The sequence below is a fragment of the Loxodonta africana genome, chromosome 19, assembly GCF_030014295.1.
Source record: "Loxodonta africana isolate mLoxAfr1 chromosome 19, mLoxAfr1.hap2, whole genome shotgun sequence".
Lineage (NCBI taxonomy): Eukaryota > Metazoa > Chordata > Mammalia > Proboscidea > Elephantidae > Loxodonta > Loxodonta africana.
The window spans coordinates 17,520,562-17,537,302 of NC_087360.1; the positions used below are offsets into that span (position 1 = coordinate 17,520,562).

At 46.4% G+C, this 16,741-nt stretch overlaps 1 protein-coding gene across 4 annotated transcripts in view; it reads right to left on the reverse strand.

Moving 5' to 3' along the window:
* The window catches only part of GCN1 (GCN1 activator of EIF2AK4), a 66,706-nt gene extending 49,965 nt beyond the window's left edge, over positions 1-16,741 (reverse strand). For 2 of the 4 annotated variants that reach the window (XM_064272276.1, XM_064272278.1), the window contains exons 1-5: positions 16,628-16,740; positions 6,625-6,727; positions 2,978-3,041; positions 2,284-2,415; positions 1,473-1,581 (exon numbers count right to left, since the gene is read on the reverse strand). In XM_064272276.1, the coding sequence (XP_064128346.1) occupies positions 1,473-1,581; positions 2,284-2,415; positions 2,978-3,041; positions 6,625-6,727; positions 16,628-16,645 (426 nt within the window). In that variant the 5' untranslated portion in view covers positions 16,646-16,740. Of the gene's footprint in view, positions 1-1,472; positions 1,582-2,283; positions 2,416-2,977; positions 3,042-6,624; positions 6,731-16,627 lie in introns of those variants that run through there. The other 2 variants (XM_064272277.1, XM_064272279.1) reach the window with 2 other exon arrangements.

The following is a 16,741-nucleotide window of genomic DNA, read 5'->3' on the forward strand; positions in this document are numbered from 1 at the left end:
AAAGGTGGAGGCAGTAGGTGGTACTTTTTCACATTTTGTAGATGAGGAAAGGGGCTCAAACTTAAAGGACTTGGCCAAATCTCATGGCCAAGAATCAGATCTGTACCAAGACCCTCAGACTCCTGGGCTACAAGGCCTTTCCACCAAACCATTAAGACCATCCTTCATAACTCCACTAAGCTATCTAGATATTAAAAAGAACCTCCAACATGTCTAGTGCTTCTGTTCTACCTCCTAGTTCCTTGGGTAGTGCCTGGGTCTTAAAAGCTTGCAAGCAGCCATCCAAGGCGTAACAATTGGTCTCTAATTGCCTGGAGCAACAGAGCATGAAAGAGTCAGGAATCAGAGAAGGACATGGAATGTGTGCATAATTGCCTCCATTGCCAGGAGACCAGAAGAACTGGATGGTGCCCAGCTACTACTACTGAACATTTTCATCAAATAATCCTGATCAAAAGGGGGAAAATGCAGAACACAATTTCAAATTCTCATGGGACTCCAGGCTTCCTGAAGCCATGAAGGCTTGGTGAGCCCCCGAAACTATGGCCCTGAGAAAATCTTTAAACCTTAAACCAAAAATAGCCCCTGAAGTCTTCTTAAAGCCAAACAACTGTTTAGCTTAACTAGTAAAAAATGTCTGCCTTGAGCATTAAGCTCTTTTAAGAACTTATCTATAAGGGATCAAATTGACAACAGCAACTCGAAAGATTAGACAGGAACCTTTGGGGGCAGTAAATTTATGTTAATGGAGGAGGAACAACTCAGAAAAGGAGGGTAAGAATGGTTATACGACTTAAAGAATGTAATCAATGTCACTAAATGGTACATGTAGAAGCTGTTGAATTGGTATATGTTCTGCTGTGTATATTCTCAACAACAACAACAAAATAAATTTAAAAAAAACAACAGAACCTCCAAGCCTGGCCTCTTACGCCATCTCTGGTTAGCAGACATGTGGGAAGAAAAAGCAGGGAATGTGGAAGAAGCAGGCATAGAAAGAGAAGAGAGAACTTAAGGACCAAAACACATGGCTGGAATTCCATTCCACTAGCCAACTCAACACTGAAATTCAAACACAGGGAAAGGAACAATTAGCCAGAAAAAAACCAACTGAGTTACATGATTGTATTTCTGGTTTACTTGATTTCTGGCTGTCTTTCCATTCTGGCACATCAAGTCTTATGCATTTGCCATAAGGACAGCGACCATGTGTCTCTTGTTTATCACTGGATCAACATCACTGGATGGACAATCCCATCTGTGATACTTAGAAGGCTCACCAAGACGTTTAGTAAATAGATAAACATTATCATGTTGCACTCGTGCCCATTCACCAAACTCAAAGCTCCAGGACAACTCAAAGTGCTTTGTGACCTGGCACCTAGCAAAGCACTAGGCACAGAGAAGGCGCGCAAACGTCCTGACTGGGCAGCAAGCTGACCATCCCTCATTCAAAGACCCAGGGAACCTACCAGCTTGTTCCAGATGTCTCCTTGCCTCTTGGATCTCGAGGGAAAGACAATGTGCACCAGCAGGCAGGTCCAGGACAGTGCCAGCAAGGCAGCTGAGCCACTGCTCTTACTATGGAGGGAAGGAGAGGAAGGGTGAGTGTGGCAAAGCAGCCTCCACCTGGAGGACAAATGCTCGCCGCAAGCTCTGTGTGTAGACAACCTGCCTTGGACCTACGACTGGGGAGAACTTGAAATCAGTTCCCCACAAATCATCTGCCACCATTCAGGACAAGGAATTCAGGCCTCACCAGCCAAACTCCCATCTCTTAGCACTATTGCAAACCAAACCCCTTGCCATCGAGCCAATTCCAACTCCTAGCAACCCTACAGGACAGAGCAGAATTGCCCCATAGGGTTTCCAAGGATGTAATCTTATCAGAAGCAGACTGCCACATCTTTCTCCCACAGAGTGGCTAAGAGTGGCTGCTGGGTTTAAACTGCTGACCTTTCACTTAGCAGCTGAGCACTTAACCACTGCACTACCAAAACTCCTTCTTAGCACTATTAATGACTGTAAAAACAAAAAGATAGTTTCCCTCATTCAGTGCTTCCGCCGGTTTCCCATCCTTGCTCCTCAGGACAACGGTTCTCTCCCCTGAGCTTGCCATCCTGAGTCCTCCCTCCATTCAGAAGTCATCCACAGGTACATTCAGAGTTGCAAAGGGGAAAGAGACACGCATGACCACATCTGCTTGACGCAGGTCATCTGGCACCAGTGTCTCTCCGATAGAGCTCCACCAACCCCAGACAGGCCCCCACCTTTCTCTCCTACCTGGGAACGCCTGCTTTGGAGCCAATGCCTGAAGCCTGCAGAGACTGCAGAAGGTTCTTGGCAGTGGCTTCTGGCTGGGCCTCAGCCAACTGCTGGATGGCTGCCTGCAGGGCCCTGCGGGAGGCTGCATCTCTAAGGAAAGGAGTGAAGGGGCAAGTGAACATGTGGGCTCGGGGGAGGGCAAGGCTGCTTAGGCCAAGCCTCGTCTATCTTAGGAAAAACTTCTCACACAGTTCTGCGGGGGAGGGGGTCACTGACTACAGGATTAGGAAATAACTAGATAAACCCATCTCCTCCTGGAAGTCATTGATAAATCAGGGCAAGTGAGCCATTAAGGCACTAAGGGCAGTAACCACATTTACGGCACTTACTATGGCCTCAGTGCTTTTGCATACATGATGAATGACACAGTACACATACCGAACACTCATGATCAGATAGGCACCATACCAGGCACTTCACACCTATTAATCACCACCCTATGAGGTAGGGAATAGCATCATCCCCATTCTGCAGAACAAAGAACTGAGGCACAGAGAGGTTAAGTAATGTGCTCAGTTTCCAACGGCTAGAATGTAACACAGCCCAGATCGGGACCCTGTCAGCCTGGCTCCAAGTCTGGGCACCTACCATTACCCTACACTGCCTCTCTGTGTAAAGTGCTCTGGACTCCGGGCCTCTGGCTGAGATTCACCTGTATCGATGCAGAGTCAGGCAGAACAACTTGCACAGCCCTTTCACGGCTCCCTCCGGCAGATCTGAAACCAAGGATTACACAGAGCCGGTCAATGAAAACTGCTTAGGCCAGGCACTCTGCCAGCCATGACTGCTGCCCACTGGACACTCCTGTGTATTTGAAACAGAATTCAGAGGAGGAAAACCCACCAAAAAGACAAGATTCTAAGAAAACACCTGGTATAGGAGGCAAACATTAAATGAATGAAACTGGGGCAATACACGTGGCCTCAAAATTTAAAGTGGAGGAAAGGTTCTGGAGTGTCTGAACCGTTCTGCTTCTTGATCTGTTGTTGTCATCTGCCATCGAGTCGGTTCCAACTCACAGCGATCCTACAGGACAGAGTAGAACTATCCCAGAGGGTTTCCTAGGAGCAGCTGGTGGATTCGAACTGCTGACCTTTTGGTTGGCAGCCAACCTCCTAACCACTGCACCACCAGGGCTCCACTTCTTGATCCAGGTACCAGTTTTGGGTGTGTTTAGTTTGCAACAATTCAGCGAACTGTTCACTTATGAGATGTGCACTTTTCTTTATGTATTTCCTTGTAAAAAGTTTTTAAAAGTGTACAAAATTTTAAAATTAAAGTACTATGAGGGATCAGAGAAGGGAAGAATGTCTGCAATTGGAGTGGCCTCTGAAGGTTTTAAGGAGACATGAGTTTGGCCTAACGATTAGTGGGCTATGGAAGAAAGAGAGGAAGGACATGCTTAACGGCGTGAGCCAAGGTGCGGGGTAAGAATGCATCAGGCCTACTTAGGACAGACAAGGAGGAGAAATAACATTTGTTAAGGATTGAATTGTGCCCCCCCCAAATTTGTGTTGTAAATCCTAATGCCTATACCTGTGGTTATAATCCCATTTGGGACTGGGTTTTCTCTGTTATGGTAAAGGGGCCAGATCAGTGTAGGGTGTGTTTTAAGCCAATCATCTTTGATATATAAAAAGAGCAGATTAGGACACAGGAGCAGGCAGAGATGGGAGAAGATAGATCTTAGGCCACACAAAGATCACCAGGAATAAGGACCTTCCCTATCCCAGAGCCAGTGCTCTGAATTCAGACTTCCAGCCTCCTACATTGTGAGAAAATAAATTTCTGTTTGTTACAGCCACCCACCTGTGGTATTTTTGTTACTGCAGCACTAGATAACGAAGACAACACCCAACACTTAATTAGCGCCTATACAGTGCCAGGCCCAGCTCTCAGTGCTTTACATACATTAATTCACATGATCCTTAGGAGGTGGGTGCTGTTATTGTCCCCACTTTAAGATTAGGAAACCAAGGCACAAGAAACCAAGCAGGATGGCCAAAGTGAATGAGAAACGGGTGGGACAGTAGTGCTCAGTAAGGTTGGAAAGCCAATCTGTGACAGGGTATGCACGCCAGACTGAAGCACGCAGATGAGCTAGGTGTCTCTAAGCAGGGGAAATGTCATCTGCCGTAGAAGACAAACTAATGTGGGGCACCCAAGAGCAGGAGGCCCATGAAGGGTTTGTGCAGTGCCTCACACATCGGGTATCCAGATGACGGAGAAGAAATAAATCTGGCAACCAGTGCAGGGACCCAGCGCCCCAGGTCCCTGAACACTGTATCGGTCCATCTGATTTGGGGCTATTTCAGTAACTGAGAAAAAGAGTGACTGGGGCCAGAAACAGGCTCTGGCTAAGAATAATAACAACAGTTAACGTGCTCTCAGAGCTTACCACATCTGGGCACTGTGGTAAACAAACATCCATGCATGTTCTCTTTTACTCCTCACACCAATCCTGTGGGGAGCTACTACTGCTTTCCCCACATTCTAAGCAAGGAGACAGGCTCAGAGAGGGTAAGTAACTTGAACCAGGTCACACAGCCTATAAGTGGCAGTGCAGTCCACCTGACCACAGACCAAAGCCCTTCATCACTGACTGACAACCTAGAGGCCTATAAATGGGAAGGTCAGACACAGGAGACGCTGCAGTAGCGAGTCTCAGAGGTCAGGTAACTGGAGGCAAGACTGAGGACAACATCGGAGAAGTTCTCAGCACCAGGCTGAGATGGGCCATGCTGACCACCTGCACCCAGGGTCAGATAGCGCTGAGAAAGTCCTCAGATCACTCAGCGGGGCTGAAAAAAATCTCCCCCCACCTTCGGTGATTAACTTGGCTGCCTGCTACCCTGACAAAAGGAAAGGCCAGGAAACCATCAGTCTGCAATGGATGAGGGATTCCACGCACAGAGAGTTAGTCAGCTTTCCACAATCACCAAGCCCATCAAAGGCTCCTGAGCACATTACAAACACAATTCACCCTGAGCTGGCGTTTGCAGGGTGAGTGAAGAGTAAAATCACCAGAAAAGGCCCTGAGTACTTCATAAACTTCACCCATTCATGAGTCAAACTCCTTCCTCCAAAAAATGGGAAAAGAGAAGTACAGTGTTCAGCAGTCATTTAGCAGGGCGAGTCTCACATTATGGGTCAGAAGGTGCAGACAGCCAGTCTACTGTCTATCTGGAATTCGGCCACCTGGCAGCCTTGTTTGACTAGTACCCTGTTATGAAAGTGACCAGAAAGACCTTTGAAGACGCCATAAAACTCATACACTAAAGCACTAATACACAGGAGAACCTCTTAGAAGCTTACAAACAGCAATGTACTTAATTTACACACAACTTTAACAAGCTTGGGTATGTTGCTCAGGACAGCAGGTCAGAAGCAGGAAACTACAACTTGGGTGAGAAAGAAGGGTAGCAGGGCAAGACTTTACCAATTAGAAGTGAAAGCAGACAGATAGGAAGGTCTGACTCTATGGCTGTAGTTCTCAAACTGTAGCATCCAACTCACTGAGGCGGCTTGTTAAAAACAAAGATGTTGGGCTCTACCCCGGGGTTTCTGGGGCAGAGCTGAGACTCTGCATCTCTAACAAGTGCTAAGGGGATGCAGAGCTGCTGGTGTGGGGACCACTCTGTAAGAACCAATGCTGTCTGGTAAAAACCAGCAGATGAAAAAGATACTCGGAAAACTCATTAAGATTTACTGTGTGAAGGCAAAATAGTCTTACAGATCCTGACAGGGATATCCCTCAGTGACGGTATATAACCACACGTGCTTGGCATTTCCCAAAATATGGTCCCCAGGCCCTCAGCAGGTATTCAGCAAAAAAGAGGTCCCAGGAAAACACTGAATTAAAGAAAGCTTAACGAAGTCGAAACATCTTCCTGGAGTACGTTGTGAATCTCCATGAGGGGATTAGAAAGTGAGCCATCTCCCACACTTATCTGACGTTAGGATCCCTTACTGGCCAATCACCTATTAACAGCTTACGGTGCCCGTGGAACACGAATTGGGAAAAATGGTGCCCCACGCTACAGGTAACATGTTTGCACATCCAGTAAATTAGTCAAGAAAGATTGTTGAAATTTTTAGCAATATTTCCAATCAAAATAGTTAAAACTATAAAAAGCTTTGGTACCTAATGGATAAACTCTCCAATACTCCAAGTAACCTGAAGAGAGAAGTTTTTAACACATTAAAACAAGCAAATACAGAAACTGAAGGCACCATTCTAAACAGAGAACACGATTTACTATGAATGGTCTCCAGGCTTCATGGATGAAAAAGGCATACCTTTTCCAGCAACACATTTTCCCAGGTCACTGAGGATTTCTCTCCGTTCCTTCACACTGGCTGTTGTCACCTTCCCTGCAAAGCGCTTTAGTGTCTCAGAAACCTGTGAAAGCCAAGCCCACAGAGAAAATTTCACCAATCAGACAACAAAACAATGAGGGGTGAGGCAGCAGAATTCAGGGAGGATCCCTTTGACTCAGGGTTTCTCAGTCTCAGCACTACTGACATTTGGGGCCAGATGTTTGTTACAGGGGCTGGGTTATGAATTGTAATTTGTTTAGCAGCATCCCTGACTTCTACTCACTAGATGCCAGCTGCTCCATCCTCCCTCCCCAACCATCGAGTTAGAACAATAAAAATGTCTCCAAACATTGCCCAATGCCTCTTGGGAACAAAAACACTCCTGGTTAAGAAGCACTACTTTCACCCAACCAGTCAACCGGTTAATATAACTTAGTAAGCTTGGGCAAGGTAAAAGGCAACAACCTCAGGACAGAAAATATCCTTTGGAATTAACCAAAACCTAGTGAGGGCCTACTACGTGTGCAGTGCGATGGGATCAATTTTATGTGGCCTTTCTCATCATGGTCTTTTAACTCCTATCAAATGATTGGGTGGAACTATGTAAATGACATGCTGTGGCCCACCAAGGGGATTGGACAGCTTGCTAATAAGGTAAACAAGGTGCATGGCACTGTTGTGGGGGTGGGGCTATGCAAATAAGGTGTATGGAACCATAACAAGGGGACTGGTCAGTTTTGCCATGCCACTAGGCTTAAATGGAGACCCAGGGAGAGAGAATGAGGAGCTGTAACATGGAAGACAGAGAGAAGCAGCAGAGCCAGGACACCAGCAGGAGACAGTGCAGTGGCATTCCTGTCCAAAGGCTGAGCATCCTCAGGCCAAGGCTTCCTGGAGAAGTGGGGTGCCTCCAGACACTTATCAGTAGAGCTAAAAGAGCTTTATAACACTTGCCTGGCAGGACAGAGACCAGAGACGGTCCAAGGGGCCCAAGGGGCTCAGCAGCCGAGGACCAGAGAGACACCTGACTACAACACAGCTGAGAAGAGGCTATCCTGGTCAAAGGACTGTATCCTGAGTGTTCCGGAACCTGAACTGTAACAGTTACTTTCCTAATAAACCCCATAACTGATAGTACGGTCTGTGAGTTCTATGTGGCCACTGCAACAAATTATTGAACCTAGCAGAAAAGCAGAGCATGCCACGGCAGGGACAGTTGGTGTCAGAACTGCTAAAAGGTTGACGAGATGAGGTATGTCTGACATCCACCTCATAGGAATCAGTCTTGGGCTGTTGATCTTGACTCTCCATCCCCCTTATGAAGTTAGAGAAGGTCAGATACCCCCACCATGCCATTCTTGCCCCTGCCACACCATTCTTACAGTTGGCGTCAGAAGCCGGATTCGTTGCAATGACTCCAGACTCATGAAAACCCAGGACTTTGTAAAAGAAAGAACAAAGGGGCATGGGAAGTGAAACTTTTGATTCTAGACAGCTACTTTCGTTATTATCTGTAACAGCTGAAAGGAAAGTGAGAGATGTTATGCTATGGCAGAGGAGAGAAAAGTCGCATAGCATTGGGGCAAGTGCCAGGGTGGTTAGAGATAATTGAGAGGGGGCCAGGGTCACCTGGTTCTACCCAGCCAGAGGCCTGAGGCCATAATATGAATAGGAAGATGGTCAAAGGGTGGAAATAAAATCAGAATGTTTTTCTAAAAGTTTATGTGTTTATCTGAATGTACTATCGATACTGAATGTTTCTCCTATCTACTGTTGTAATGTAGATCTAAATATATTATAGAAATTAATATTGGGTATTACAGATAACAAAGAATGTGCAACTCCACCTTCAGTCAACACTCGATTGGATATGCTAAAAGGGGAACTAGGATTTGCCCGAAAGAAACACAGGCTGTTGATTGGAATGCAGGAAGCCCCCCCCCCAAAAAAAGGTTGCCATCAAGTCCATTCTGACTCATAGTGACCCTATAGGACAGAGAAGAACTGCCCCATAGGGTCTCCCATAGGGTTTCTAAGGACTGGCTGGTGCATTTGAACTGCTAATCTTTTGGTCAGGAGCCATAACTCTTAACCACTATGCCACCAGCGTTTCCTTGAATGAACACAGTAGCCCTGTGTATAGAGTACTGGGGACTTAAGTCAAAAACCCAAACCCCACCTAGAATCTTGCCTTGGGAAATTTGCATTTGAAGGAAGGACCTGCAGAAAAAAAATAACTGTTTTGCTTTTTGAAATCTAGAACGCAGTTTGCCACTGGATGCATCAAGACAGGAAAAGTCAGTGCCCATCAGAAGAATCCCCTTCTGGGACATCTAGGTCAACTGGCATAACAAAGTTTATTTTGAAAATGTTCTGCATCCCACTTTGGTGAGTGGCGTCTGGAGTCTTAAAAGCTTGCGAGTGGCCATCTAAGATGCAGCAATTGGTCCCAACCCACCTGGAGCAAAGGAGAATGAAGAACACCAAAGATACAAGGAAAATATTAGCCCAAGAGACAAAAGCGCTACACAAGCCAGAGAGTCCATCAGCCTGAGACCAGAAGAACTAGATGGTGCCCGGCTACCACCCATAACAGCCCTGTCAGGGAACACAATAGAGAGTCCCTGACAGAGCCGGAGAAAAGTTGGGTGCCGAACTCAAATTGACCAGACTTAATGGTCAGACTGAGACTGGAGGAACCCCAGAAGACACAGCCCCCAGACTCTTTGTTAACCCAGAACTAAAACCATTCCAGATGCCATACTCTTCAGACAAAGATTAGACTGGACTATAAAACATAAAATAATGCTCGTGAAGAGTGTGCGTCTTAGTTCAAGTAGATACATGGCACTAAACGGGCAGCTTCTGTCTGGAGGTGGGATGAGAAGGCAGAAAGGGACAGGTGCTGGCTGAATGGATGCAGGAGACCTAGGGTGGAAAGGGGGAGAGTGCTGTCACATTACAGGGATTGCAACTAGGGTCACATAACAATATGTGTATAAATTTTTGTATGAGAAACTAATTTGAGCTGTAAACTTTCACCTAAAGCACAATAAAAAAATTAAAAAGATGAAGAACACCCTTCCAGGACTGGAAGTTAAAGGTAGCCAGTGAATAGACAGCCTGGTATTTTCATTTGAGGTGACCACATGGGGCCATGAATGAAGTGGGTGAGGCACAGCAATGAAGAGATGTGCTGGGTTTGGACATGTCCCACTGGCACCCACTGAACTAGGCCACAGGGGCTATGGATGAGCTGCCCAGAACCCAAGAGAATGATAAGAAAGATGTTTGACACTGTGAGCTGGTATAGATTGATGCAATTCAGTGGCTTGCTCTGGACTGGACTTTGTTTATGGACGCAGATGCTCAAAGTTCCAACCGGAACAGAAGATTCTTAGACCAAGGAACATGCTTGCCTCCTCAGAGTACTGGTTTGATAAACCTGTTGCCATGGAGGTGATTCTGACTCATAGCAACCCTGTAGGACAGAGCAGAACTGCCCCATAGGGTTTCCAAGGAGTGGCTAGTGGATTCGAACTGCTGACCCTTTGGTTAGCCGCTGAGCTCCTAACTACTAGGGATGGGCAACTCAAACACTGACTATCTAAAACAGGGAGAGATAAAGGCATAAAGTGGCTGGCTTACTAAGTGTACTTAAACTCAAAATGAGGGAGACAAGGGAAGATCCACTGAAGAGTTTCCTCTTTTCCTGATGTGTCTAGGAAAGAGAGGGTGGGAAAGATGCTGATAGGATTATATGATTCAGTTGTGTTATTAACAGGGTTAACTGTGATTATAAAAACTGTGATTGTAAAAGCAGTAACTGTGAAAGAGTAGACTAAGAGGACGACATTGCTGCACTGGAGTACAGTGGCCAAACCTAAAGTCCCTTAAAGCTTTTGCTATGCTGAAACCTCAAGACTCAGAGCAAGGCAATAACCTCTCAGTTAAATGTTATCACAGGCCAGACAGGCTGAAGCAGAAGCGGCTTTTGGAGTACCTGACCCGATTAGATGAATACTTGTTGCAGACTTGAATGGCTGGTATCTGAGTAAGGACATCCCAAGGACTCTTTGCCCTACTGAAGGACTAATTGTTAATGATTGTTTTGGACTGGTAAAACGATTGGGAGGGAAAAGTTATCCTCCAAGTATGAAAGGACCATGGCTAGAAAAGCCGGGGGTGGCCTGAGGTGCCATGGGATCACTTTTATATGGCCTTTCTCACCCTTGTCTTGGAACTCTCACCAAATGATTGGGTGGGGCTGTGCAAATGAGGTGCTTGTGGCCCCCCAAAGGGATTGGGTAGCTTGCTAATAATGCAAATAAGGTGTGGGACCACGCGAATAAGGTATATGGAACATCAGCAAGGGGACTGGTCAGTTTTGCCATCCGCTAGGCTTAAAGGGAAACATGGAGAGAGAGAGAAGGAAGCTGTAACATGGAAGACAGAGAGAGGCAGCCGAGGCAGCAGAACCAGGAAAGAGAGAGCTGTAACACCAGAGATGGTGAGAAACAGAAGCAGGAGAACCAGGAGACTGGCAGGCGACAGTACAGTGGGCTTCCTGGCCCATGGAGTGAGAAAGCTCAGTGCCTTAGGGCCAAAGCCTGGCAGAGTAGGGTGGCCCCTGGCACTTACTGGTTGAGCTAAAAAGCTTTGTAACATTTGCCTGAGCAGGGCAGAGTTCCAGGGGCCAGAGAGATCCTGCAGGCACAGCTGAGAAGAGGCTGTTCCGATTGAAACACTGTATCCTAAGGATTCCTGACCCTGAATTGTAACATGTTACTTCCCTATGGGCTGTGAGTCTCTGGGCTGTGAGTTCTGTGTGGCCACTGCAACAAATTATCAACACAGCAAAGAAGGAGACTGCCATGGGAGGGACACGCGGTATCAGAATTGGTAAAAAGGTTGGAGGCATATCTGACCTCAGCCTCATAGGAATCAGCTTTGGGCTGTTGATCTTGATTCCCCTTCTCCCTTGCAAAGTTAGAGAAGGTCAGATGCCCCCCCACCACGCCATCGTTACAATGTGCCAAGCATGTTCCCTTTATACTGTCTCACTTTAACCACCTGCAAGGGGAATAGCCACATTCTAGCAGATCCCTAGGGGGGCATAAGCACAGTGGTTATAAGGCAAAGGGTGAAGAGACTGAATCTCAGCTCTGCCTCTTGGTAGCTGTGGAAACTCTGTGAAATCATTTCACCTCCTTGAGCTTCAGTTCCTTCATCTATGCAATACAGACAACAGCACCTAAGTGACACAACTGTTGTAGAGATTAAATGAGACAATGTGTGCAGAGCATAAACTCTCATTCCAAGCACAGTCTGGGCTACTATCATGACAAGCCTTGAGGGAGGCATCAAATCGCCATTTTAAGATGATGTAGGAACAGCCTCCACCAAGTGAAGTCATTTCTCAGAATGGAGTTGAGTGCCACAGCACCTGCACATTTGAAACTAAACCTGAAACTAACTAGGTTTATAAACCGATGCTAACAATCCTTAGCTTCAACCCCCATCCAAGTTACCGTGACTGTAGTCCCCTGTATAAAGAAAGGTGCGAGCAGAAGCCTAAATATTCCGGAGAATCTGCTCCTGAGCAATATTCTATCGACTACAAAGGGCACAGGTCCTGAGTAACAGAGCAGGGCACGATGGTGAGGAGGGTTCATAACTAACACAGCGGTGTCTGCACCTTTTTCTTTTGAGGGTATTTCACAGGCAGGCTTAACTAGCACCATAAGATTCAAGGGTGCGTAGAGAAAGAAAAGAATGCCAAGTTCTTGTGCTTAAATTCCTGCTCTAACACTACGGGCAATGAATCAACTAACATCCAAAACTTTGCCTTCTACATAAAATTTGTTTTAAGTTTCAAATGTTTTTTGTTTTTATAGGCATACATACATGGTTATATGTGCATACAGTCACACAAGTCAAAGTCAAAGCATTCCGTGAGGTTTGCTATAAAAACCAGTCCCAGGGGCAACTTCTTTACCAATTCCAGGTGATCACTGTGGTAGTTACCTCCTTATGTCCACATAACTTGTTTGTGCTACCAGTTCTTGGTTCTCCTTCTTTTGGAAAGAGCCCTAACGGCACAGCGGCTAAGCACTCGGCTGCTAACAGAAAGGTTGGCAGTTCGAACCCACCAGCTACTCCGTGGGAGAAAGATGTGGCAGTCTGTTTTGTAAGGACTATAACCTTGGAAACCCTCTGGGGCAGTTCTACTCCGTCCTACTGGATCGCTATGAGTCAGAATCAACCAGATGGCAACAGGTTTGGGTTTTTTTGTTTGTTTGTTTGTTTTTACCTTAACTCTCTACCCTACCACCCATCCTCTCCACTTCCTCAACATAACTCAATTTTACATGAGCTACCTTCCCGGTGTCTATATTATATGTAAATGGTATTCCGCTTCCACTTAGTAAACTATGATTATGCTTCCATCCTGCACAGCTTTTTCATTCCCCTGGAGTTAATAACTACACTTTCCTACTTCACCTCAGTATGCCTCGTTTTATCTGTCCTTATCAATAATTCAACCCCAAACTCTTTGTCATTTGTCTAAATCTCAAGACATTTAGGCATATCACGTATTCCATCAACTTCCTGAAGAAGTCTTTCCAAGAGTTTTCTGACCTGCCACATTTGGGCTGGTGATTCTCTACAAAAAATACTCTCTTTTTTGTGTCTGGATGAAGCACATCCTACATTTTGTGGAGTCCTTGCAAGTCTGGCAATGTTCTAGCCTCATACCTGATACACTTTGACTAGACAGAGAATTCTAAGTTGAAGTCATTTTCCTGTAGGATTCTGAAGACACTTCTCCATTGTGTTCTAGCTTTCGGTGTTGCTGCTGTGATCAAGAATTCTGATTCCTGATCTTCTGTATAAGACCTGAGTTTTCCTTTCTCCCTGGAAGCTTCTAGGACTGTGTTTGTGCCCAGGGTTCTAAATGTCACGATAATGTGCTTTGCTGTTCGTTTAATTTTACCCATTATGCTGAGCACTTTTGGTCTAGAGACACGTCCTGTAGTTCAGTGAAAGTTTCTTAAATTATTTTGTTGCTGACTTCCTTCTCTCTGGGATGTTGTAAACCTGTTGCTGTTGAGTCGATTCCAACTCATAGAAGCCTATAGGACAGAATAGAACTGCCCCCATAGGGTCTCCAAAGCTGTAATCTTTAGAAAAGCAGATTGCCACATCTTTCTCCCATGGCGTCGTTAGTGGATTCGAACCACCAACCTTTCAGTTAGCAGCCGAGTGCTTAACCACTGTGCAGCAAGGGATGCTTTGCGTGTTCTATTCCTTTCTATTTGGATATTTGAGCTCCTACACAAACCCTGGTCGGCGTAGTAGTTAAGAGCTATGATTGCTAACCAAAAGGCCGGCAGTTGAAATCCACCAGGTGCTCCTTGGAAGCTCTATGGGGCAGTTCTAACCTGTCCTATGGAGCTGCTATGAGTCGGAACCGACTCGACGGCAATGGGTTTGGGTTTTTTTTTTTTACTCTTGCCCTCACAATACAGTGGTCCTCTGGTTTACACTCTCCTGAGAGAAAACCTCCAGTCTTTTGCCAGGGTGGAGGAAGAGAGTTGGGGAAGTGACTACACCTGAAACAGACTTTCAAGCAATCTCCTTAAGTTAGCCCCTCCCCACTCACCCTCACTCCGAGAGGTTCACTGATACCACCAACTCCCATCCTTCAGAGATTCTGCATTGTTATCAGGCTAGCTCTCAGCTTTCCCATACGCTGGGTTAGGATTCATTTTTCTCTGGTCTACATAACCCTGTACCACTCATTGTCAGTTTCTAGCTTTGAAAAATTCATGCTCTTGTCTACTCCCTCATTCTCCCAATCCTTGTGGCTTTTTTTTTTTAACCCTTCACTAGTTTTAAAAGGAGCCCTCGTGGCAGTTATCAAGCGCTTGGCTGCTAACCAAAAGCTCAGTGGTTCCAACCCACCAGTCGCTCCATGGGAGAAAGATGTGGCAATCAACTTCCATAAAGATTACAGCCTTGGAAACCCTATGGGGCAGCACTACCCTGTCCTAAAGGGTCGCTATAGTCAGAATCAATTCAACAGCAATGGGTTTTACTAGTTTTATTTAGGTTTGAGAGAGAGACAGACAAAATAGATACAGATATACAATCCACTCTCTACCCAGAATTCCCACATAGCTGTCTTCCCATATGGTAATATTAAATTCCTGGCCATCTTTTCTCTCACAGGTTTGAGACTCTTCTTTTCATTTATAAGAAAATGAATGTTACCCACTTGAGACTATGTCAGAACAGAACTGAGAAAAGGTCCACCAAGACCCTTCAAAGAAGTAATTTGTCGGTGAGATCCAATGCAAACAACTTTAAAGTCCACAGGTTTCTCTCTAGAGTAGCACTGTTCAATTTCACTTTGTGAGGATGTAACTATTCCCTGCACCATCCAATCCGGCAGCCACTAGCCACATGTGGCCACTGTGCACTGAAATCTGGCTAGTTCAACTGAAGAACTCAATTTTTAATGTCACTTAATTTTAATTAACTGAAGTAGCCATGTGGCTATTACTTAACCAAGTGGCTAGTGGCTACCATATTGGACAACATACACTGCCTACCTCTAGAGGGAAGATGCCTTCCTTTGCACTTGAGTATAAATGATCAACATTCAGCATGTAGAGCATCTTCTAGAAACACCCAACAGACTAAGTTTTCTTTCTAGGATTGCATATAACCTGCTCAAAACAAATTACCAGCCCCCTGCTCAGGAGACCTTCAACAAATGTCTTGAATGTTCAGGTAAGTGGTCACTCTGGCAGACAGGGCCTACATATGTTCTTGTTATTTGCCACGTAGTCAGCCCCCAGGGATTGCACTGTTGTGATCCAAGAGTTTTCACTGGCTGATTTTCAGACGTAGATCATCGGGCCTTTCTTCCTAGTCTGTCTGAGTCAGTCTAGAAACTCTACTGAAGGCTGTTCACCATCAGGTGAGCCTCCACTGATAAACAGGTGGTGGCTTCACATGTGGTGCACTGGCTGGGAATTGAACCCAGGTCTCCTGCATGGAAGCAAGAATTCTACCACTGAACCACTGCTGCCCTCAACCTACGTATAAAAATCAATTAATCTCATCACCCTCGGGTCCCAAGTAAGCCAAGTGGTCCTTTAAACCTGTTTCTTTTTGCCGTTAACATTGTCTTCTCACCTTAAAACACTCACAGGTACAAACAAGGTTGGGGTGGAGAAAAAAGGTTTTCCCACCCTTCCCTGATCTCACAAGGTACAGACAGATACCACTCTTGGGTGACAATAGGTCTTCCTGGGTAGCAGGAGTTCTTTTATCTGACTCAGGACCTAATAACAGTCAACATATACCAAGTTCTACTCTATCGCAGTGACTGTGCACAACAAACCTAACAAGGTTGGTATTAGTTTAATCTCATTGTACAGATGACAAGACTTAGACTTGGCGGGGTTAAGTCACCAGCCCAGCGTTTCACAGAGGGGCGAGCGGTACTCAAACCCAGATTTGTATGAATCCAAAGACTGTACTGTAAGTCCCTAAACATAGTAGGTGGCCGAAAAACATTTGCTGAATTTAAAGTTCAAAGAAGACTGAGCGTTGGCCCGTAGCTAACTGCCGGAGAATTTCGGGAAAATGGAGCGGAGACTTCGGCAGGCAAACTTCTGCAACTCCGGGGTCGGGAAATGGTCCCGCCGGCCCCCAGCAGCAGAAGTCGAGGCCGGAGCCCCTGACTTCTCAAGCCCAGAGTCGGTCGGCGCCTCCCGGGCCGGGGGCCGGGCCGGGAGGGACCGGGAGCCGTACGCAGCAGGTCCTCGGCAGCCCCGGGCCGCGCCCGCCTAGCCTATGCCCGCCATAGCCCCTCACCCCGAAGCCGAGTGTCGGAGAAGGACTGGCCCAGCGGCCGCCGCCCGTGCCCAGTCCCTGGCCGCGTTGGCCCCGCAGCTGCCCGCCTCACCTGCGTGTCCGCCGCCATCCTGCTGGTGCTGACCCCGGAACCGCTTCCGGAGTCCTTCCGGGTCACCGTGAGAGCCCACGCGGCAGGGCGAGGCCAGCTGCTCGCTAGGGTTGC